The sequence below is a fragment of the Hordeum vulgare genome, chromosome 7H (assembly GCF_904849725.1).
Source record: "Hordeum vulgare subsp. vulgare chromosome 7H, MorexV3_pseudomolecules_assembly, whole genome shotgun sequence".
Taxonomy (NCBI): Eukaryota; Viridiplantae; Streptophyta; class Magnoliopsida; order Poales; family Poaceae; genus Hordeum; species Hordeum vulgare.
Window position 1 is genome coordinate 615,122,709 of NC_058524.1, and position 24,527 is coordinate 615,147,235.

Consider the following 24,527-nt stretch of genomic DNA (forward strand, 5'->3'; position numbering starts at 1 on the left):
CTCTGATTTCTTGTTGCATCATTCTGAGTTCATCATGCGCTTGTTCTGACAGGGGCAGCGAGAAGGCTTCTTGAAGCGAGCTAGTCCCCAAGAAGTTCTGAACCGAGGCATCTTCAGTTCTAGCAAAGGAGAAAGCCCGAGGGAACTTTTCTGCATATACGGCATTGTTCCAGTTGTCTTTCCAAAAGAGCGTTGAGAGGCCATTGTTAACATTGACTCGCGTTATCCCTCGGAACACCGGCATAAGTTTAGTCGGTTCTCGCCACCAGAAAGAGCCACATCGATCTTGCGCATGGGGTATTGCTCCCCCGTAGTGTGTGTTCCAGATCAATGCTACCCATGGGATTTCTTTTCTGTTGTAGAACTTGTGAAGCATCTTTAGAAGCATCGCGTCATTCTGTAGTTTGAGGTTCAGGACCCCTAGGCCGCCATACTCTTTCGGGCGGCAAACTGCGTTCCACGCCACTAGTGCATTACTTTTGAATCCATCTTAACTTTCAAAGAGCCATATTACTTTGTCTTCTCCTTTGTGTTTGCCTGTAGATTCAGCTTAGTCCAATGCACTTATTATCATTTTCATCGTTCGATCGTGCAAATGAAAGGCAACAATGATGATATATGATGAAGTGACTGAGACTGAAAAGCTGGTATGAACTCTATCTATTTTGTTTTTGTAAATATGACTAGCTTGTCGACCCAGATTTAGCTTTGTTGTGAGAGAACCATGTTTGCAATGACAACTTAGAGATCATAGTTTCTGATCTCATGCTTATTTAGCTGAGAGCTTATAATGGTTTGTCTTGAATGCCAACATAGATTTTGAGATGACTATGATGTAGTATGATAGGATGGTATTCTCCTTTGAATGTTTCAAGTGGCTTGACTTGGCGCATGTTCATGCATGTAGTTGAAACAAAATCAACATAGCCTCTATGATGTTCGTATTCATGGCGATTTATATCATGTTCATGCTTGCATTTAATGTTAGTCAAACTCATTGCATCTTGATGATTGTTGTCGCTCTCTAGTTGGTCGCTTCCCAGTCTTTTAATAACCTTCACTTGTACTAAGCGGAAATACTACTTGTGCATCCACTTCCATAAACCCAAAAGTTTTACCATGAGAGTCCACCATACCTACCTATTTGCGGTATCTACCTGCCATTCCAAGTAAATTTGCATGTGCCACTCTCTAAACCTTCAAGGAATAAATCTGTTTTGCATGCCCAAACCGCTCATGTGGTGGCAGAGGACTATTGGTATCTTCCATGCTAGGAGTGTTATCCTCGACATGTGTTTATTCACAATCATTCACGAGAAAGGGGCCGGTATTTGGGATGCCCAGTTCCACACTTAAATCGAAAACATAAGTGTAAAACAAGACTCCCCCCGGATTGATGTTAGTCTGGACGGTACCCGAGGATTCGGCTAGCCGTGGAGTGTGAATGATTGGTGGTGGGGGAGTTAAAACTTTAGTTTTCTGTTTGGGAACCTCCTATAGCATGATTAGCATGGATGATATTGAGAAATCTTGGTCATTGCATTGACAATGAAAGCATGACACCCAAAATTATTATCTCTGTTTTCAAAGCTTGAGCTCTGGCACCTCTGCAAATCAATGCTTCCCTCTGCGAAGGGCGTGTCTATTTATTTTCCTGTCGAGTCATCCTCCTCTTATATAAGCACCAATTAGAGAGCACCTCTGTCATTTTTATGCTTTGCTTTTGATTGATATTGAGTATGACTATGACTGGATCTTCGTTGCTATGAATTACAATGTTTAGTCAGCCCTTGATCTTTGAAAGTGCTCTGCATTTATGTTTTGCGGTCTTAGAAAGAGCTAGCGAGATACCACTATTAATATTGCTTCCTGTTTGTTTTGATTGAAGTGTTGGTATTTGAAACTCATTATTATTTGCTCGTTAGCTGATTATGCCATTGATATTAGTTTACCGTGAGACCTTTGTGTCATTTGCTTATGTGGTTAACTTGTGATCATGCTAAAATTCTGGTTATGAGTTAGACATAGTTGCAACAACAAGATCAAACAGAGTTTGTCAAAGTTTTTCTTTCTCTCTCAGTTTGTCAACTGAGTTGCTTTAGGACAAGCAAGGTTTTAAGCTTGGGGGAGTTGATACGTCTCCATCATATCTACTTTTCCAAACTCTTTTGCCCTTGCTTTGGACTCTAATTTGCATGATTTGAATGGAACTAACCTGGACTAACGTTGTTTTCAGCAGAATTGCCTTGGTGTTATTTTTGTGCAGAAATCAAAGTTCTCCAAACGTCCTGAAAATTTACAGGGAGCAGTTTTGGAAAATATCAAAAATATGTGCGCCAAGTTCCACCTCAGGGGGTGGGCCAGTGGGTGACAAGCCCTTGCTCCGCCACCACCTCCCCTGGTGGCGTGGTGCAGGCTTGTGGAGCCCACACGGCTCTGCCGCCCCGAATCTCAGGTCTATAAGATCCCTTTCGTCCCAGAAAAAATAAAAAGAGAAGTTTTCGTCGCGTTTTCGATACGGAGGCACCGCCACCACCTGTTCTTCATCTGGAGGGCAGATCTAGAGTCCGTCTTGGGCTCCGGAGAGGGGAAATCATCGCCATCGTGATCATCAACCTTCTTCCCTCTCCAATTCCATGAAGCTCTTCGTCGTTCGTGAGTAATCTATTCGTAGGCTCGCTGGGCGGTGATGAGTAGGATGAGATCTATCATGTAATCGAGTTAGTTTTGATGGGGATTAATCCCTAGTATCCACTATGTTCTGAGATTGATGTTGCTACTACTTTGCCATGCTTAATGCTTGTCAGTAGGGCCCGAGTGCCATGATTTCAGATCTGAAATTATTATGTTGTCACCAATATATGTGTGTTTTAGATCCGATCTTGCAAGTTGTAGTTACCTACTATGTGTTATGATCCGGCAACCCCGGAGTGACAATAACCGGAACCACTCCCGGTGATGACCATAGTTTGAGGAGTTCATGTGTTGACCAAGTGCTAATGCGTTGGTCCGGTTCTTTATTAAAAGGAGAACCTTAATATCCCGTAGTTTCCTTTTGGACCCCGTTGCCACGGGAGGGATGGACAATAGATGCCATGCAAGTTCTTTTCCCTAAGCACGTATGACGACACACGGAATGCATGCCTACATCACATTGACGAACGGGAGCTAGCCACATATCTCTCCATGTTATAGCTGTTGCATGATGAATATCATCCAAACAAATCACCGACCCATTGCCTACTAGTTTGTCCTACTACTGATGTTACTTATCTTGCTCTGCTGCTGCTACTACTGTTGCTACTGCTGTTACTTGTCTTGCTCTGTTGCTACTGTTGCTACTACTGTCGCTTGCTACTGTTGCTACTTGCTACTGCTGTTCCTTGCCACTGCTGTTACTCGTTACACTATTGCTAGCTGCTACTTTACATTTTCGCTGACCATTGACGGGAATTGACAACTTCCGTCAACGTGGGAACGGAGGTGCCATTGATACAATCGTTAGGAATAGTCTGCCGTCAACAAATCGTTTCTGACACTGTTGTTATCATATTAATTTGTTGTTACTACTGTGCTTGCAGATACTAATCTTTTAGGTGTGGTTGAATCTGACAAATTCAGCTGCTAATACTCGAGAGTATTCTCTCACCTCCTTCCTCGCGTACCAACAAATTTAGGTCGAATACTCTACCCTCGAAAACTGCTGCGAACCCACGCGCTGGTGAGCCATCAAAAACATTCTTCTAGTTCCGTTACTGGGGAGTGCTATCAGCATTCTTCTGGTGCCGTTGTAGGAGAAGGTTTCTTGTCATAACCATTCATCTAGCTAACGCCACAGATTGCAGATCATGCATCCACTTCCATAAACCCAAAAGTTTTTCCATGAGAGTCCACCATACCTACCTATTTGCGGTATCTACTTGTCGTTCCAAGTAAATTTGCATGTGCCATTCTCTAAACCTTCAAGAAATAATCTGTTTTGCATGCCCGAACCGCTCATGTGGTGACAGAGGGCTATTGGTATCTTCCATGCTAGGAGTGTTAACCTCGACATGTGTTTATTCACTGTCATTCACGAGAAAGGGGTCGGTAATTGGAATGCCCAGTTCCACGCTTAAATCAAAAACATAACTCTAAAACAAGACTACCGTCGGATTGATGTTAGTATGGACGGTACCCGAGGATTCGGCTAGCCGTGGAGTGTGATTGATTGGTGGTGGGGGAGTTAAAACTTTACTTTTCTGTTTGGGAACCGCCTATAGCATGAGTAGCATGGAAGATATTGACAACTCTTGGTCATTGCTTTGACAATGAAATCATCCCACCCAAAATTATTATCTCTCTTTTCAAAGCTCGAGCTCTGGCACCTCTGCAAATCAATGCTTCCCTCTGCGAAGGGCATGTCTATTCATGTACCTGTTGAGTCATCCTCCTCTTATATAAGCACCAATTAGAGAGCACCTTTGTCATTTTTATGCTTTGCTTTTGATTGATATTGAGTATGACTATGACTGGATCTTCGTTGCTATGAATTACAATGTTTAGTCAGCCCATGATCTTTGAAAGTGCTCTGCATTTATGTTTTGCGGTCTCAGAAAGAGCTAGCGAGATACCACCTATTTATATTGCTTCATGCTTGTTTTGATTGAAGTGTTGGTATTTGAAACTCATTATTATTTGCTCGTTAGCTGATTATGCCATTGATATTAGTTTACCGTGAGACCTTTGTGTATTTGCTTATGTGGTTAACTTGTGATCTTGCTGAAATTCTGGTTATGAGTTAGACATAGTTGCAACAACAAGATCAAACATAGTTTGTCAAAGTTTTTCTTTCTCTCTCAGTTTGTCAACTGAGTTGCTTGAGGACAAGCAAGGTTTTAAGCTTGGGGGAGATGATACGTCTCCATCGTATCTACTTTTCCAAACTCTTTTGCCCTTGTTTTGGACTCTAATTTGCATGATTTGAATGGAACTAACCTGGACTGACGATGTTTTCAGCAGAATTGCCTTGGTGTTATTTTTGTAAAGAAATCAAAGTTCTCCAAACGTCCTGAAAATTTACGGGGAGCAGTTTTGGAAAGTAAGAAAAATATCTGCGCCAAGTTCCACCTCTGGGGGTGGGCCACTGGGCCACAAGCCCTGGCTCCGCCACCCCCTGGTGGCGGTCGGCAGGCTTGTGGGGCCCACACGGCTCTGCCGCCCCAATTCCAGCTCTATAAGATCCCTTTCGTCCCAGAAAAAATAAAAAGAGAAGTTTTCGTCGCGTTTTCGATACGGAGGCGCCGCCACCACCTGTTCTTCATCTGGAGAGTAGATCTGGAGTCTGTCTTGGGCTCCGGAGAGGGGAAATCGTTGCCATCGTCATCATCAACCTTCTTCCCTCTCCAATTCCATGAAGCTCTTCGTCGTACGTGAGTAATCTATTCGTAGGCTCGCTGGGCGGTGATGAGTAGGATGAGATCTATCATGTAATCGAGTTAGTTTTGATGGGGATTGATCCCTAGTATCCACTATGTTCTGAGATTGATGTTGCTACTACTTTGCCTTGCTTAATGCTTATCACTAGAGCCCGAGTGCCATGATTTCAGATATGAAATTATTATGTTGTCACCAATATATGTGTGTTTTAGATCCGATCTTGCAAGTTGTAGTTACCTACTATGTGTTATGATCCGGCAACCCCGGAGTGACAATAACCGGAACCACTCCCGGTGATGACCATAGTTTGAGGAGTTCATGTGTTCACCAAGTACTAATGCGTTGGTCTGGTTCTTTATTAAAAGGAGAACCTTAATATCTCGTAGTTTCCTTTTGGACCCCAATGCCACGGGAGGGACGGACAATAGATGTCATGCAAGTTCTTTTCCCTAAGCACGTATAACGACACATGGAATGCATGCCTACCTCACATTGACGAATAGGAGCTAGCCACATATCTCTCCGTGTTATAGCTGTTGAATGATGAATATCATCCAAACAAATCACCGACCCATTGCCTACGAGTTTGTCCTACTGTTGTTCCTTGCCGCTTCTATTGATCGTTACACTGCTGCTACCTGCTACAATTTTGGTTCGCTGGTCGTTGATGGGAAGTGAGAATTTCCGTCGACGAGGCAACTTGGCGCCATTGATACAATCGTTAGGAATAGTTTGCCGTCAATAGATCATTTCTGACACCGTTGTCATCATACTACTTTGTTGTTACTACTGTGCTTGCAGATACTAATCTTTCAGGTGTGGTTGAATCTGACAAATTCAGGTGCTAATACTCGAGAGTATTCTCTCACCTCCTGTCTGGTAAACCAACAAATTTGGGTCGAATACTCTACCCTCGAAAACTGTTGCGAACCCACGCGCTGGTGGGCCATCAACAACATTCTTCTAGTTTCGTTGTCGGGGAGTGCTAGCAGCATTCTTCTGGTGCCGTTGCAGGGGAAGGTTTGTTGTCATCAGCATTCGTCTAGCCATCGCTAGAGATTGCAATCATTCATCATTGTGATTTTTGAGCTGTGAGTAAATAAAAGTGTGATGATCATCATTATTAGAGCATTGTCCCATGTGAGGAATAAAAAAAGTCCAAAGAGCCCAAAAACAAAAAAAGGAGAAAAAAAGAGGCCTAAGAGCCCAAATGAAAAAAGAGAGAAAAAGAGAGAAGGGACAATGCTACTATCTTTTCCACACTTGTGCTTCATAATAGCACCATGTTCTTCATGATTGAGAGCTTCTCGCTTTGTCACTACCATATGCTAGTGGGAATCTTCATTATATAACTTGGCTTGTATATTCCAATGATGGGCTTCCTCAAAATTGCCCTAGGTCTTCGTGAGCAAGCAAGTTGGATGCACACCCACTAGTTCTCCTTTTGAGCTTTCACATACTTATAGCTCTAGTGCATCTCTTGTATGGCAATCCTTACTCATTCACATTGATATCTATTAATGGGTATCTCCATAACCCTTTGATATGTCGAGTCAATGTGACCATCTCCTCCTTTTTGTCTCATAACCACCACCACACTCTATTCCACCTATAGTGCTATATCCATGGCTCGCGCTCATGTATTGCGTGATAGTTATAAAAAGTTTGAGAAAGTAAGAGTGCGAAAACAATTACTGGGCCAATTCCGGGGTTGTGCATGATTTACATTAGTTGTGTGAGGATGATGGAGCATAGCTAGACTATATGATTTTGTAGGGATAACTTTCCTTAGCCTTGTTATTTTGAAAGTTCATGATTACCTTGCTAGTTTGCTTGAAGTATTATTGTTTTCATGTCAATAGCAAACTATTGTTTCGAATCTTACGGATCTGAACATTCATGTCACGTGAAAGAAGTTGCAAAGGAAAACTATGCTAGGTAGCATTCCACATCAAAAATTCATTCTTTATCACTTCCCTACTCGAGGACGAGCAGGAGTTAAGCTTGGGGATGCTTGATACGTCTCCAGCGTATCTATAATTTGTTATGGTTTCATGCTATTATCTTGTCAAACTTTGGATGTTATGCATGCCTTTTATGTATTTTTTGGGACTAACTTATTAACTCAGTGCCAAGTGCCAGTTCCTGTTTTTTCATGTTTTTGACCCCTTTCAGAGGAGATTCTGAAACGGAGTCCAAACGGAAGAAAATCCCCGAAAAGATTTTTTTCGGAACAGAAGAAGATCGGGAAGCTTGAGAGCCAAGGCAGGGGAGCCTTAGGGGACCCACAAGCCCCCACCCCGCGGCCAGGGGGAGGCCGCGGCCCACGGGCTTTTGGCCCCCATGGGCGCCCTCTGACCTAGGGGTTGCGCCTATAAATTCCCTAAAAATCCCAAAACAATCAGGAGATCATCGAACGTACTTTTCCGCCGCCGCAAGCTTCTGTTTCCGCAAGATCCCATCTGGGGCACGTTCTGGTGCCCTGCCGGAGGGGAGATTCGGATACGGAGGGCTTCTTCATCAACACCATGACCTCTTCGATGATGCATGAGTAGTTCACCATAGACCTACGGGTCCATAGCTAGTAACTAGATGGCTTCTTCTCTCTCTTGGATCTTCAATACAAAGTTCTCCATGATCTTCATGGAGATCTATCCGATGTAATCTTCTTTTGCGGTGTGTTTGTCGAGATCCGATGAATTGTGGATTTATGATCAGATTATCTATGAATCTTATTTGAGTTTCTTCTGATCTCTCTTATGCATGATTTCATATCCTTGTAATTCTCTTCGAGTTGTGGGCTCTGTCTGGCCAACTAGATCTATGATTCTTGCAATGGGAGAAGTGCTTGGTTTTGGTTTCATAGCGTGCGGTAAACTCACCCAGTGACAGAAGGGGTAGCGAGGCACGCATCGTGTTGTTGCCATCAACGGTAAAAAGATGGGGTTTTCATCATTGGTTTGAGATTATCCCTCTACATCATGTCATCTTGCTTAAGGCGTTACTCTGTTCGTCATGAACTCAATACACTAGATGCATGCTGGATAGCGGTCGATGTGTGGAGTAATAGTAGTAGATGCAGAAAGTATCGGTCTACTTGTCTCGGACGTGATGCCTATATGTATAATCATTGCCTTAGATATCGTCATGACTTTGCGCGGTTCTATCAATTGCTCGACAGTAATTTGTTCATCCACCGTGATATTTGCTATTTTGAGAGAAGCCTCTAGTGAACACTATGGCCCCCAGGGTCTACTCCACACCATATTTTTAGCCTTACACTTTTTACTTCGTTGCACTTTCCGCCTTCAGATCTCACTTTGCAAACAATCTTGAAGGGATTGACAACCCCTTTGAAGCGTTGGGTGCAAGCTTGTTTGTGTTTGCGCAGGTACTCTGGACTTGACGAGACCCTCCTTCAGGATCGATACCTTGATTCTCAAACTGAGGGAAATACTTACTGCTCATGTGCTGTATCACCCTTTCCTCTTCAAGGGAAAAACCAACGCAAGCCCAGTCTCCGTCAACATGTCAATTTCTGGCGCTGTTGTTTGAGAAGTAGCAATGCTCTACCTTTCTTGGTCTTCTTTTCTTCTCCTCGAAACAAGCTTTGTGCAATATTGTGCTACAAACAAAAGAACAAGTTACCACTTGAAACACAAAAGATGAAGCGTGATTATGGAACATAAAGAAATGACACTTACCCTATCATCATCATTAGCGCCACTTGAGTTTATCTTGTCAACCGACGTCGCCGCCGCCCACCTTTGGCAATCTTTGTTGCTCGTAGACCACCGGGAGCGAATAGATCTATCGGTGCGCTCAATTTCACTCTAGTTTTTGGCATCAAATTACCCCTTCATCATAAACCAATATGTACCTATAGTTTGGTCGCCCACAAGGGTGGCATCCATGGACACATTCAACCATGTCTTGCATAGCAAAATGTCTTCGTTCACGGTGTAGCTGCTAGCCCTTCCTCTCGGTGCATCAACCATACACTCACCCACCTCATCCACTTCATATGATCATTTTGATGCACTTCATTTGTTTGAGACCAATAAGAATTATTGGAGCCAACACCCATAGTTGAGAAATATGAGTCATCATTGAAGTATTCACTACAATGTATGATAAGAAAACTATGTGAAGTGATTCATATGCACACATTTGTAGCAGCAACAAAAACAAGAAAATATCTTACCTTGCCGGCATTTAATCGAACGAATTTGGGCATCGGCCGGTGGCGCACAAAATTGCGACTCCTCGGGCGGTTCCGGTGGCAGCGGAGGCGGAGGCAGGGCGAGGGGCGCTGTCGATTTCTTCCTCGCCTCCACCTTCTTCTTCTTTTGGGCCGGCGGCGCCAACTCCGTCGCTGCAGCCACCGCCGCCGCGTGTGGTTGCTTGATGATGGAGCTTGTGGCTTCAAGGTGGACGGCAGCGCGAAGCCACTTTGAGGGTTTGTCCATGCCGCCATGCAAAACCGTTGGTCAACCCCGCGCAAGGGTTTTTACCGTGCGTGGTATTATTGGACGGCTGCTCGAGCGCTGTTTTCGCCCGCGCGCGTTATATGACCCATTTTTGGGGCGCGGTGCTTATTTAGAGCGTTTGTCGAAGATGCTCTTAGTCCATGAATATCGGGTGCACATTGATCAATTTGAACAGTTTTCTTTTGAGTGTGTTTGTCAATGAAACAACTCGCAGCGGTAACGAAGGACGTCATGCAGAACAAATTATTATTTTTAAAACTTTTAAATATCCTTTTCATTTTTTTATTAAAATAATGGCTCTCGGGCCATATCCAAAACACTGCATTTTTGTGTAACATAATACAAAACCAGATGTTCATATTTACATATTTACATCCATCTCTATAAACGCACGCACGTACACTTTATTCATATAAGACCTACGACGGACTGAGCTGACAAGTACTTAGGTACAATTTTTATTGTCTTAACTTTTCATTTGCTTTGCGAGGTAACTTGGAAGTTTCGAGCGGCACGTGCTTGGTCAACCGGAAACTCTTCAAGGACCAAAGGGCCTCTTGTATTCAAAGGAATTTTGGAAGATTAGAAGCCTTAGAAAGAATTCTTAGGTTGTTTGTTTAATTAAAGGATACAGTTATATGGAACTAGTAATCTTTTTTAAGGATTATATTGCATTACATTGCACAGGCCTCTTGCAAATATTCAATTGTTTTTTCCATGCTCCAGTCAAGTGTTAGAATTTGGGTCCATACATGGGGCAACTCAACTAGCAAATTTTAAAATCTCAAAGTGACCCATGTGGCCATGTATACAAGCAAGTGATGAGAGTGGGAAGTTTAGTCTCATATGGAAAGTTGGAGGAGAAATACACCACCTTATAAGATGAAGTGTTGTAGCACTTGTAAGTGAGTGAGAAAAGGAGGGCCTCTCGCGCACTCCTCCTCCTCCTCCGGTCGCGATCGCGTTTCGTGAATTCGAGCGTCGAGCCGAGACAACATCTGTCTTTATTTTTGCTATTTTGGAAAACTGAATTCGTAGTAGTAACGGACACGTCACATCCGTTAGGGTTTTCCAAACCGCACTATAAAAAGGCACGCGCCGTGGGCGCTGTACACGACCGAAACCAATCTAGGTTTTGCCGCTCCTCGTTCCTTGCACCGCCACCGTAGTCTACTCCATCCCGAGCGCCGGCGTCCACCGGCGAATGGGAGAGCAGGTCTCCGGAACCAGTCGCCTTTGTGATCCTGTACAGAGGGCGAATTAGGTTTTTGAAAAGCGCTTTGCACGACTGCTCGCTGCTTCCACAACGGGTCATCTACCTACCAAGTCGGGTGGTGTTGCGTACCGCCGCCTCAAGCGTCGTCTACTTCGTTCCGTGATAGCCAACGTCATCGTCAACAACATAGCTGCACCGAACACATCTGCTTCATCTGTAAACGTTCGGTACGTGCGTAGTGTTTTCGTTGGCCTGATGTATATGTTAGATGCGTACATGTTTTGCTATACTGTATTGCTGCTATTCATGTTGTCTAGTGCATCTAGTATATTAGAATTTCACATGTTAGTAGCTAGTATCGTCATACTTTATATTCTGGGATTAATAATGAAAATTCTGTCAATTTACTCAACATCAAGCACACACTGGTGTAAACATATCACGTATAGTATAATTCGAGTGGACATGTCAATGCCTGCCAACCTACATTTTCACAATAATCATGCGAACTCAATCAAAGAGGCCTTCAATGGATCTAATCGATTTCTTGGTCAAAGCATACATACATGATAACATCGTGTGTAAACGTGTAGGCTACGTACTTCTCCGCTACCTCGTCCGATGTTCGTGCTATTGCACGAAATCAACAAATTAGGCATTGCTGGTTCCACCATCTTTGCTTCTCCTACCCATTGCTGCTTCTAGGTTCTAGCCATCGTCCTCTTGCACATATGGTGATGGAGAGGACCCATTCCTTTTTCAGAAGCACCATCATCACACACACCCCGCAGGCCGCAGAAGACTGGTCACAGAGAAAACAAGTAGCCATGGAAAAGAGCAGCAGGTCCGGCTTATGTTCTTCTCACCGTGGTTTATTGTTGCAGGCGCTGCCGCTGTTTCTCTTGCTGCTTCATCAGTCCACGGCCGGCGTGCAGGCGCAAGCCCCGCCGCCGCCGCCGCGGCTACAGGAAGCGCAAGAACGCGCCATGAGGGAGCTGTCAAGCACGGTGTCCACCACGGCTCCGTGGTGGGACACGACCGACCCGAACCCGTGTCGGTGGAGCGGGGTCACCTGCTCCACTCCGCCGTCGTCTAACCGCTCCGGCTCACGCTCACCCGCGGCAGCGGCGACTGTGCTCCGCCTCTCCATGTCGGGCTTCGGCCTCTCCAACCCCTCCGTGCTCGCCTCCATATGCTCCCTCGACTCCCTGGAGTCTCTGGACCTGTCTATGAACAGGTTCACCGACCTGCCTCAACCCTTGTCTTCGTGCTCCTCCTCATCCTTGGGCGCCACACTGCGTGTGCTCAACCTCAGCCACGCCCTGCTGGCCGGTCCGCTCGGCGACTTCGCCGGCTTCCCCAGGCTGGAGCTCCTTGATTTCTCCTTCAGCTATCTCTTGGGAAATGTGAACAAGCAGCTCAGTTCTTTGGCCAGCCTGAGGATCTTGAACCTTGGTCACAACGGACTTGACGGTGACCTCCCCACGAACATGGCCCTCTCTCTGGAAGAACTGGTGTTATCAGGCAATGATTTCAGCGGTCCGATACCGGCAAGTTTGTTTCGGTATGAAAACCTCACTCTGCTGGATCTGAGCCACAACAGACTGACGGGTGATGTGCCCGATGAGTTCCTCAACCTCCCCAACCTCAAGACTTTGCTCCTTGCCGGCAATGGTCTTGGCGGCACGATACCAGGAAGCTTGTCGAGTGTGATAACATTGTCTCGTTTTGTAGCTGACCACAACAACTTCAGTGGCTCCATACCTAGTGGAATCACCAAGCATGTGAAGGTGTTGGATTTGAGCTCCAACATGCTAAATGGTGAGATACCTTCCGATCTATTCTTGCCTCCGGGCTTGCATACAATTGATCTCAGCGGCAACATGCTTCGAGGGCACATCCCACGGGAGTTTTCTCGCGGCCTCTATTGCCTTCGTCTCGGATGGAATTTTCTCAGTGGTATCATCCCGGGCTCGATCAGTGACCTCCCCGTGAATATGGCTGACTCTTTGGAGGAACTAGTGTTATCTGGCAATGATTTTAGTGGTCCGATACCGATAGGTTTGTTTCGGTATGGAAATCTTACTCTGCTAGACTTGAGCGATAACAGAGTGACAGGTCTTGTGCCCAATGAGTTCCTCAATCTCCCCAACCTCAAGACTTTGCTCCTTGCCAATAACGGTCTTCACGGCACGATACCAGGAAGCTTGTCAAGTTTGACAACGTTGTCTCGTTTTGTGGCTGACCACAACAACTTCACTGGCACCATACCTAGTGGAATCACCAAGCATGTGAAGGTGTTGGATTTGAGCTTCAACATGCTAAGTGGTGAGATACCTTCCGATCTATTCTTTGCTCCGGGTTTGCATGCCGTTGATCTCAGCGGCAACATGCTTCGAGGACACATCCCACAGGTGTTCTCTCGCGGCCTCTATCGCCTTTGTCTCGGAGGGAACTTTCTCAGTGGCACAATCCCGGGCTCAATTGGTGATGCCTCGAGCTTGGCTTATCTTGAGTTGGACAACAATAATTTGGTGGGAGATATACCATGGCAACTCGGTAAATGCAGTAAATTGCTTCTCTTGAACCTTGCAAGCAATGAGTTGACTGGTGCAGTGCCCGCAGAGATCGGCACACTCAATAACCTGATTGTTCTTAAACTCCAAATGAACAATCTTGATGGCCATATACCGAGCGCACTTGCTGGTCTAGTGAAGCTAAATGTATTGGACCTTAGCCAAAATTCAATTGATGGAGAGATACCGCATCAGATTTTCCAGCTACTGCGGCTTTCAAACATATGTTTGCAAAGCAACAAGATCACCGGTGCCATTCCAACTTCAGTCAGTTCACTGCAGTTTCTTATTGAACTTGATCTCGGAGATAACTCGCTCAGTGGTTTCATCCCCACAATGCCGATCAGCTTGAGCACGGTCCTCAATCTAAGCCACAACCATCTCAGTGGCTCTATCCCTTCAGACATGGGCTCTTTACGCTTCTTGAAGGCCCTTGATCTTTCCTACAACAACTTGTCCGGTCGGGTACCGCCCTCGCTCGAAAGTTTGCAGAGCTTGAGAAAGCTGGTGCTCTCCTATAATCATCTCTCGGGACCCCTCCCGAAGTTTCCATCATCTGTGGTGGTCCATTCAATGGGAAATCCTGATCTTGTCGACATTGACGAGGATTCGGATATGATGGCGGATACTGAGTCAGCTAAATGGATTGCAATAGCTTCTTTTGTGGTCTGCTTCGTCATCTCTTTCTACTGGGATGGGATCAGGAATGGATGGTTTGCAGGTCCAAGGAGCAGGTAGCTGACTAGTTGGACATTGCCTGCCTGCACGTGGAAATCCCAAATGCTCTCTCCACGTCTTTTCTAGCCGCCGCCTAAGCATTGTGGAAATCAAGATTTTTCTTACCTTCCGGCTTTTTCAACGGCTTCACGAAGGTTTGCCACTTTGGATAGATGTCATCCGCTAGATAATACCCATAGTTGTACGTACGGCCATTTGCTACAAACTGCACCGGTGGCAACTCACCATTTGCAATGTTATTCATCAGTGGTGACCGGTTGACAACATTGATGTCATTCAAAGATCCAGGCATTTCAAAGAATACATGCCAAATCCAAGTCTCCTAATCGGCCACCGCTTCAAGGATTATAGTGGAACCCTTTTTTTGACCGTGGAATTGCACATGCCATGCCTTTGGACAATTCTTCCAACTCCAATGCATGCAATCTATTGAGCCAAGCATGCCAGGAAAGCCGCGAGATTTGTTCATCGCCAATAGCCTTGCGGCGTCTTCAGCAGTGGGAGATCTCAAATACTCCTCGCCAAACACTTGCACAATTCCCACTGCAAAGCGCTTGACACACATGATGGCTTGGCTCTCACCCATAGCCAAGTGATCATCAACTAGATCAGCCGGGATACCGTATGCCAACATACGCAAAGCGGCTGTCACCTTTAGAAAGGTGCTATGCCCGAGCTCTCCGGCGGCATTCCTCCTTTGCTGGAAAAACCGGTCATGGCTCGCTAGTTTCTCTGCAATGCGTCTGAACAAGTCGGTGCTCATCCTAAACCGGCGACGAAAATACGACTCCGGGTATGTGGGATTCTCCACGAAATAGTTCTTCATCAATCTGTTATGGACATCAATCCTATCTCTCCAAATTTTCTCCCGACCCATAACCGAACCACCGTGCTTCGGCTTTTTATTGATATGCATAGCTATGATCATTGCAAGAATCATACGACGAACTCATCTACAATGTTCAATACTATACTATAAAAACTACAATTCAAAACATGCACCAAATTCATGAAGTTTGAGCAATACATACCTTGTAGGCGTTTTGTCGAACACCTTGCGGGCGCGGCGCGGCAGCGAGCGCTCGGGCGCTGTTCCTCGGACGACGAAGGCGCGCGAGGGCCGGCGAGACTAGGAGGGGGTGGGGCGGAAGTGCGGCGGCGCGGGGATAGGCCGGGGAAGCGCCTGAACGGTCGCCGGGGGGCGCGGGGGGCGGCGGCGGGGATAGGCCGGGGAAGCGCCTGAACGGTCGCCTGGGGGGCGGGCGGCGGCGGCGGCGCGGGGATATACAGGCCAGGGAAGCGTCTGAACGATCGTCGGGGGGCGCAGGCGGCGGCAGCGGCGCGGTCGGATGGGGGTGGGAGTGGGAGAGCGAGCGCGCGGGAGCTGGCGCAGCAAATAAGCGGCGCGCGATTGCGTTTCGGCCAGCGCGCTGAACTGCATATGCCGCGCGCATCGTTTTTGCGCGCCCGCTGGAGCCACCCGCCGCGTTGCGCGCGCGCTAAAACGGCTTAATTTGCGGCGCGGCGCTAGTTTAGCGTGGCTGTTGGAGATGCTCTAAGGGCGCCCGCAAAACTTATTTACACCACAGTGAACCCTCTGACGGTGCAGGGCCAAAGGAGGGAGGTGTCGTGCCGGCTGCGCCCGCTTGGACGAGGTCGCTCCCCTGTCGCTTCCTCTTGATGGCAGCGGCAAAAGGAGTTGGGGGCGGCGCCGGCATGATCGGCCATGGGAGGCGCATGCGGACGGTTGAGCGGAGATGCATGATATGGGGCACCCGGAGGCGGGAGGTACTCCATCAGGTCGAAATCCAGCGCTGCGAGTCCGGACGGCGAGGTCGGGGTGGGATTGGAGGTGGAGGCGCAGGAGGATGCGGGAAGTGGACCGCCCGTAAGTTGCTTTGCGGCCAAATCACGCGGAATCCCCTAGATATGAAGGTAGCTAGCGTTCGCGGATTTGGAATCCCATGAAAAATACGAAACGGTCGATTTTAGGGTATATGTTCAGGCCGGCCAAACACCCGTCTTCTCACAAATTGGGGTTATTTTTGCCGCATGGCCCGATTTGCGGGGTATGCTAGAGATGTGCTAACAGTGTTGCTATGCATGCATAAAATACCTCGGTCTCTAAAAGGAGATATGCCATCCTGCAGCAAACACGCTAATGCGATGTTCAATCCAGTGGCTCCACCTGTAACAGCCCAGAGTTTACTGTGTCTGTGATCTGAGCGTTGAACCAACTATAGCGCGCGCGTTTTTTGCGCGTTCGTCGAAGCGTCCGGAATGGCTGCGATGCACGCAAAAATGGCGATTTTTCCAGCGCAACGTTAAAGTCGTCCGTCTGTTAGAGATGCTACTATACCATGAATTTTGTATGTCGCTCTTTTTATTATGATCACATGCAATTCTTCTGCATGGTTAAAAAAAAAGATGACCTGAGCATTCTCTTGAGATCTTCAGCTTTGTCCGCCAGACCCAAGAACAAGAAGCATGGGCAGGGGCAAGAAGTGCGACGCCCTAGGGCCCAGCCTGCTGGGGGGGCCTGAACCTATGCATGTCTATTACACAGCTGAACGAAAAGGGCAATTAACTACTTCCTCCGTTCCTAAATATAAGTCTTTCTAGAGGTTCCATTAATGAACCGGATGTATATAGACACATTTAAGAATGTAGATTCATTCATTTTGTTTCGTATATAGACCCCTAGTGAAATCTATTAAAAGACTTATATTTAAGAACGGAGGGAGTACTTGCTTATTAGTACGTTAGTACATGTTTTCATGAGAAAAAGCTAGTACTAGTAGGTTATGTGAATTGCGAAAGGCACTAATCCAGTTTTCATTCAACTGACTCATCTCATAAAACACCAGCCGCCGTCGTTTCTTCTTCCTTTGTCTTCTCGTTCCCCGTTCAGCTCCTACTCCCGAAGCAAGAAGCATGTCTAGCAAATTAATGGATATTGCTGTTGTAGCTAATTTCTTTCATCAACTTTCAATTTCTCCATCATACTCCCCTATGTATATGCATATAAGTATTCCAATCTAGCGGACGATAGCAGTCAAAGGCAACGCTTCACCAGCTCAGCCGCTTTGCAAGTTGCAACATGGTAGTTTCTCAGTTCAAAGGCTTAAAAAGTTCTTGCAATTTCGGAGTCTTTTTCCACTTGATCTTTGTACTTTTTTTTGTTTCCTATAGTGATTCCATGGCCGATCTCCTACTTTTTGTGCAGGTTGCTCATTTTAGGATACGAGGACCCTAGCTGCCTAGCAAGATCCGATATGCTTGGAGTGTATAGCTGGATTTAATCTATTTTTCCTTCAACAAATTCAGGTATTTGCACCCCTTTCTTGTTAAAATGTCACCTAAAACATTTGTCTGGTTTTGAGAAAAGAAGAAAGAAAGTGCTAGTAGATATTTTAGATCTGATATACTTTATTTGGTAATGAAACAAAAAGATGCTTTTAAGAAAGAAAAAAAAATATTGTACTTTGCATAGATGTAAAATTTCTTTACTATTGGGCCTAATTTTTAAGTTTGTCCCGGGCCCGTGGAAAGTCAGGACCGGCCCTGAGCATGGGTTTCCCCCGCAAAAAAGAACAAGAAGCATGGGTTTTCCCCACCAAAAAAAAAAGAAGCATGGGTTTCAATCAGAGCTTACAAAATATGAAGTGTCTATGGGAAATCTCGATGAAGAAAGGCCCGATGGTGGGTGTTTTCAAAGGTTTTGCAGTCAAACAAAGCCAACTGCTTAACGTTGTAATACGTACGTCGTGAAATGCGCTGGCCGGGGGGCATCTTGTTCAAGACAAGATTTTGACCAACAATCGCTGCTGGTTGTGTATCAAACAAACCAACGCCATAAGTACCCCTGAACACAAATCTAATAAGATCGATACTATTTCACACACACACGTTTTACTTGTGGAGTTGTGGACAAGCATTTCTACCAGAACCCGTCTTTTTTTTTACTGTGAATGAAATTATATATAGCACGTACGTAGTCCATCGAGTTGTAAAAGCAATTGTTTGCACATCAGTTACGCTATCTGTTTTCTTAATTTTCAATTGTTTCGAAAGGGAACTTGAAAGCTTCGAGAGCGCCTGGTCAACCAAAACCCGTTCAGTGAATCTGGGGCTAGTATTAGTTTATTTCTTGGTCAGATCAAACCGAACATGATAAGATCGACTGTGTACGTACTGTAGACTACTTCCCTTCCACTACCTCGTCCGGTAGCACATAATAACCAAATCACATTTACTACCTCCGTCTTAGTTTACAAGTCCGACATATATATCTACATTATCAATTTGACCAATTTAATAAAAGGCATATATAACAGAAAATATATCATTAGAAACTATAGATGTTTTATTTTTTAATGGTATAATTTTTATGTTAAATAATATATTTTATATAAATCAAATTAATGATCTAGGTACACATGCATGCCTTCTAAACTGTGACGAAGGGAGTAACTCATATGCTATTTAATTTTTATAAAAGTTCATGTATGTTTTTATTTTTTATACTTTATTTGAACACTTAAATGATGTATAGAGGTTAGATGAGACTTTACTAACTTTCATCTAGATGAGAATTAGCAAATCTGTGTTGTTAATTAGGTAGCCCTGAATATATTTTTCCATTATAAATATTATATAACCTCTAAAATACAATTTCAGACTTTTCTTTAGATTAATAAAGAGTGCAAAAGCATTCACGAGCATAACATCCATTCTTCCATGAGGAACCTCTATCATAAAATAGTGTTAAGAAAAGGTCTCATATTTTGAGACAGAGGGAGCAACATAAAGTAACTCCTGCCGATCCGGACTTAATTGACAAAACTAAAGTTGTACTAAGGTTGCACAAATTAAGTAAGACAAAACTAAAGTTGTACTACTCCCTCCGTTTTAAAATAAAAATTCTTTTAAAGTTCTTACTAAAGGACTACATACGAATGTATATAGATATATTTTAAAATATAAATTTATTTATTTTACTTCATATGTAGTTTTCTGATGAAATTTTTATTCAGGAACGGAGGGAGGGAGTAGCTAGTTTGTGAATGCACGATGCATAAAGTTCTTAAACCGTATGAATAAGGGACGTCATTTCATTCCCTGCAAGAAGAAGAAGAAGAAAAACGGCATTTCATAGTATAACCGAGAAAGCCGTCTCCTCGGGTGGTTAATACTCAGATATCGTCTCTTGGTCTCTTGCGAAGCATGCTTTTTCCCCTACCATTTCTCATTATCTGTTTGTTTACTTTTGCGGGGAACCATTTCTCTCTTCCAAAGCAGTAAAATTAAGTAAGAAAAAGAACTGCTGCTGCATCATCAGTTACGCTATTTATTACTCCTATTTTCTTAATTTTACTTTGTTTCGAAAGGGAACTCGGAAGCTTCCAGCTGCGCTTGGTCAACCAGAAATCTTTCAATGAATCTGATCAGCACAATTTATTTATTTCTTGGTCAGAGGAAACCGAGTATGATAAGATCATCTGTGTAGTGTACGTGTAGACTACTTCGGCTCGGCTACCCTCGTCCACTAGCACGTCTTCTACATGGAAGCTCTGTCATATAATATGAACGTAAAAGCGTCAGAAAAAAGAAATGAAGGCCCGACTGCCCGTACCATGTAATATGAAGGTGTGGGTGTCGTTGGAGCACGCTGATGCGGTGATGCCAATGACAACACTGCCGGTGGCCGTGGGTGTCGTTCCTTTCTTTGGAGGCGTCGCCGACGCGTGTCGGCATCTCCCCTCTTGCATTGGTGTTTGGCTGTTGTCTCCGGCGAAAGCCTAGGCTCGGTTTTGAATCGACAATGGCGATGTTCTCGATGTCACTCCTCTGTTAAGAGCATCGTGTATGAAGGCAGAGAGTGGATGTTGCGATCAGTTGGTGCTTGTTATGTACGCATCCAAGATGATGCCTTTCTTGAGACCGATTAAGTCCCGTCACCTACTCGCCAACCTTCTTTATGCAATCACGGTTGGATAGTGCATTGATTAAAGAAGTCAAGGTGATGTGTTGTCTTTAGAAGCGTCCGGTGTTGGTCGAGACATAGCTTTGTCATCCGGTCTAAGGCAGACACCTTGTGTTACAGTTGTAACATGTGTGTTGGCTTGTCTCCGGACGGCCTTGGTTTGGAGCATGTGCTACGCTTGTTGTTGCAATGAGGATAGTCTTCACGTAGTTTCTCTTTCCCTTCTATATAAATACAATACGCTTCAAGTTTAAAAAATCATATGAATAAGCAATGCCATTTCATATAACCGAGAAATTCAACCCCCCCCCCCCCGGTGGGGATTCTCGGAAGAGATTCAAATGATACCGGTCTTCATACTCTACGGTGATACGAGCTTCTGGACCGTTGAATCTCAGATCCGACGTCATTTGAGGAGTTGTTGTACCAGCATGCAACTTCAAGACTCTTGGATGACTTTTTTTGCAAAATGCACAAGTGTTCCCGGAAGGCGTTTGATCTAATCCTTTTTCGTGAGGGGATCATTCCTCCCTTCCAAACCCGCAATTACACTTGAGGTTCCATCAAAACATGGTCCTCGCACAAGAAGCGGCATTCCACGATCATTTGTGAGAAAATTTGAATGAGCCGCCGCGGAAAATCAAATCGGCGGCAATCGACCGGCTGACAGGTGGGCCCGTGACGCCAGGTGGAAGGAGGCGGCCAGAACGCAGGCCCCACCCGTCGGTGACAGGCAGGCAGCCGTACCGGGGGTGATGTGCTCCCACGTGCCCCGGGCACCACAGGAGAAATGCATCTACGTCTACGGTCTACCCTCCCACGCGCGTGCTACAGTGCGGAGCGGCCGTCCCCACCCGCCAGTGAGGGCGCACGCGCACGGGTAGCACGGGGTTGGTGCACCCGACTTTACGATTTTAGCAAGGAATTAACGTAAATCGACCGGTAGCGCTGCCTGGCCGGAAGAAAGGGAAGCAACGAGGCAACAGCAGGGGAGGGACGAAGCTCACCAGATCTCCGCCCTCCAACCCATCCATCCATCCATCCGTCGCCGGCGGCGGCACATCCGCCTCGCCAGGATCCTCGTCGGTCCCTGCTCCGGCAGAGCATACGGATCTCCGGTTGTGTGTTTCTCCGCCCGAATCTCGCCAAGAACCGAGATTTGCCCCGGCGGCTGCGGCCAATGCCGGCCTGGTTCCCGTGACGCCTTCCCGGCCTGCGTGGCGGGGATCGGGATCCTGCCCCCTTTCCCGCGCGGTGACCTGGTTCTTGCTTTGCCGGAGCGGCGGATTGGGCGGAGATTTCCATTTTTTTTTCTGTCCCCTGTTTCCGGCCGCAGGATCGGCCTCTCGTCGCCGTCGATCTTGCTTTTGGGCGCCAGCGCCATTGGCGCGCCGGGGAGCATGGTGAACTCTAACTACTCGGCGCTCCCGCTCACCGCCACCGCCATCGAGCTGCAGTCCGCCCACCCGCCGCCGCATCCTCCCAAATCTGGCGCCGCAGCCAATGGCGCGGCACACGCCAAGCTCACCAAGCAGGACTCCTTCCTGGGTGAGGTCGAGGACGACGACGCCCACGCCACCGCCGCCGAGCACGACGAGCTGCCGCTCATCGGCGACGACGGCCCGGCGGGTCCCCCCGAGGGCTCGGGGGTCTCCGGCGCGGTGTTCAACCTCGCGACCTCCATCATCGGGGCGGGCATCATGGCGCTCCCGGCGACCATGAAGGTGCTCGGCGTCGCCGTGGGGCTCGTCTCCATCCTCGTCATGGGGGTGCTCTCTGAGGTCACCATCGAGCTGCTCGTCCGGTTCTCGGTGCGCTGCCGCGCGCTGTCCTACGGCGAGCTCGTGCACCGGGCGCTCGGCCGCCCGGCCAGCGTCGTCGCGCAGTTCTGCATCATCGTCAACAACGCCGGGATCCTCGTCGTCTACCTCATCATCATCGGCGACGTCATGTCCGGGTCGCTCAAGCACATGGGCGTCATGGACCAGCTCATCGGCCACGGCGAGTGGGACAACCGGAGGCTGCTCATCCTGTTCGTTCTCGTGGTGTTTCTATCCCCGTTGTGTGCCCTCGAGAAGATTGACTCGCTGAGCTTGTCGTCTGCTGCGTCTGTCGGGCTCGCCGTTGTTTTTGTGGCGGTCTCGTGCATGATCGCGGTTGTGAAGCTCGTCGAGGGCAAGCTCGCCGCGCCGAGGATGGGGCCGGATTTTAGCTCGAGGGCGGCGATCCTTGACCTTCTCGTTGTGATACCCATCATGACCAATGCCTACATCTGCCATTTCAACGTGCAGCCCATCTACAATGAGCTCAAGGAGAAGACACCCCGCAACATGTACAACGTCGGCCGGATCTCCACCGTGCTCTGCGTCGTCGTTTACGCGCTGACTGCCATCTCGGGGTACCTCCTGTTTGGCGACGACACCGAGTCCGACGTGCTCACCAACTTCGACAAGGACCTCGGGATCAAGTTCAGCACGGTGCTCAACTACATTGTGAGGATCGGGTACATCATCCACCTGGTCCTCGTCTTCCCGGTCGTCCACTTCTCGCTGAGGCAGACGGTGGACTCGCTGGTCTTCGGCGAGCTCGCGCCCCACAGCAGGAAGAGGATGCTCTCCCTGACAGTAGTTCTGCTGGCCCTTATCTACCTCGGCTCGACCATGATACCCAACATCTGGATGGCCTTCAAGTTCACCGGCGCAACGACGGGGCTGGCATTGGGCTTCATGTTCCCAGCCCTCGTGGCGCTGCGGCTGGACAAGGAGGGGGAGTGCCTGGGGCGCGGCGAGAGGCTCCTGTCGCTCGGAATGCTGGGGCTGGCCATCGTCGTGAGCGTCGTCGGGGTCGTGGGAAACGTGTACAGCCTGAGGAGCAAGTCTGAGTGAGTGATGGATTGATCATCAGGATTACTATATTTCTAGGGCTTGTTATACAGAGACTGTATTACCACTGCCAGAATACACTAGTTAGCAGGTACACCAGTTCCAGCTGAGCTGCTGAGCAAAGCTCATCATACTACACATTTTGTTCACCTACAGGGTTGTTTCATATGTTGTTGGTGGGCATTCTTGTACTTTTGGACCATATTCTTTGATGTATTTTTCTTCTTCTATTTGTTCTTAGATATATATATATATATACATGTGTATCCTGGGTCTTCTTTCTGATCGAGGCAATGAATCAACCCGGGTTTTGTACTGAGGTTACTTCTTGTTTGCCTATGATATGACGAAAGCTGCATTCAGAAAATCTACCTTCTTAATGAATTTTGCATTCAGAAAACCTATCTCTGTGCATGATATGATGAATGTTGTTCAGAGAATGTATCTATGTCATTCTCATCTACTGGAGCTTGTCATTCCAACTCTGGGTATTCTTGCAGTATTTTTTATGACTATCTATTCTCACTGAAACAATTTTACAGGCCTACTGGAGAAAAAGTTTACTCTGATAAATATGTATTATGTGGTTCATTGATTTACACTTCATTTTTCCAAGTGGGGGACTGGAACTAAAGTAGTGATCTAAAATGTCGTGATGAATGTTGAGTTCAGAGAATGTAATCTTTGTCATTTCAATTCTGGATTTTTTTTTTAGAATAACAGGGATGGCTTCCCCGGCTCGATTGCAAGAAAGAAGCCTGAATAGTCAGGTACAGTACACAAAACAGTTCCTCCAGCTTAACAGTTTCAAAGTTAAAGCAGAAAAAGGAACAACTAGAAGATGATGACGGTCCTGGAACATAATCAAACTACCAAGGACGACTCAAGGCAGGTAGCATAAAGTGTGGACACTGGGCTATTCTTGCAGCATTCATCGCTTTTTTCTATATTCTCATCGAAAGAACTGTACACAGAAAACTGAGAGAATTTATGTGCGTGATTCATCGCTTTACATATCATTTTCCAACATCCATTAGTCATTCTACAAGTGGGCACTGGACGGGAAGCAAAGTTTTTACCTTAATAAGTTGGGGGGACGAAAAATAAGAATAACCACATGTTACCTTAATCCTCGGCTTGAAATCCGCTTGCTTTTCAGGAATTATCAAGCTCGAGAAGAATTTTATTGTGAACATGAATTGAAGGGATTTTAGAATTCAA

General features: G+C 46.4%; 2 protein-coding genes across 2 annotated transcripts; both read left to right on the forward strand.

The window, feature by feature from the left end:
* The first annotated feature begins 11,951 nt into the window (after positions 1-11,951).
* Positions 11,952-14,722, forward strand: LOC123413218 (LRR receptor-like serine/threonine-protein kinase RGI5). The gene is made up of 2 exons (XM_045106163.1): positions 11,952-12,682; positions 13,400-14,722. The coding sequence occupies exons 1-2, from the start codon at positions 11,952-11,954 to the stop codon at positions 14,436-14,438; spliced, it is 1,770 nt and encodes a 589-aa protein (XP_044962098.1). The 3' UTR covers positions 14,439-14,722.
* A 6,642-nt stretch (positions 14,723-21,364) lies between these two features.
* LOC123409892 (amino acid transporter AVT6E) lies at positions 21,365-23,706 on the forward strand. Its single transcript, XM_045102765.1, has one exon. The coding sequence runs from the start codon at positions 21,825-21,827 to the stop codon at positions 23,307-23,309; it is 1,485 nt and encodes a 494-aa protein (XP_044958700.1). The 5' UTR covers positions 21,365-21,824; the 3' UTR covers positions 23,310-23,706.
* The last annotated feature ends 821 nt before the right edge of the window (positions 23,707-24,527 follow it).

Bases quoted from the DNA above. Each gene is read 5' to 3' on its own strand.
- LOC123409892 (XM_045102765.1), top strand. From the start codon at position 21,825: ATGGTGAACTCTAACTACTCGGCGCTCCCGCTCACCGCCACCGCCATC.
- LOC123413218 (XM_045106163.1), top strand. From the start codon at position 11,952: ATGGAAAAGAGCAGCAGGTCCGGCTTATGTTCTTCTCACCGTGGTTTA. The intron at 12,683-13,399 runs GTTTCGGTATGA...CACCATACCTAG, and splicing joins GGTCCGATACCGGCAAGTTT to TGGAATCACCAAGCATGTGA.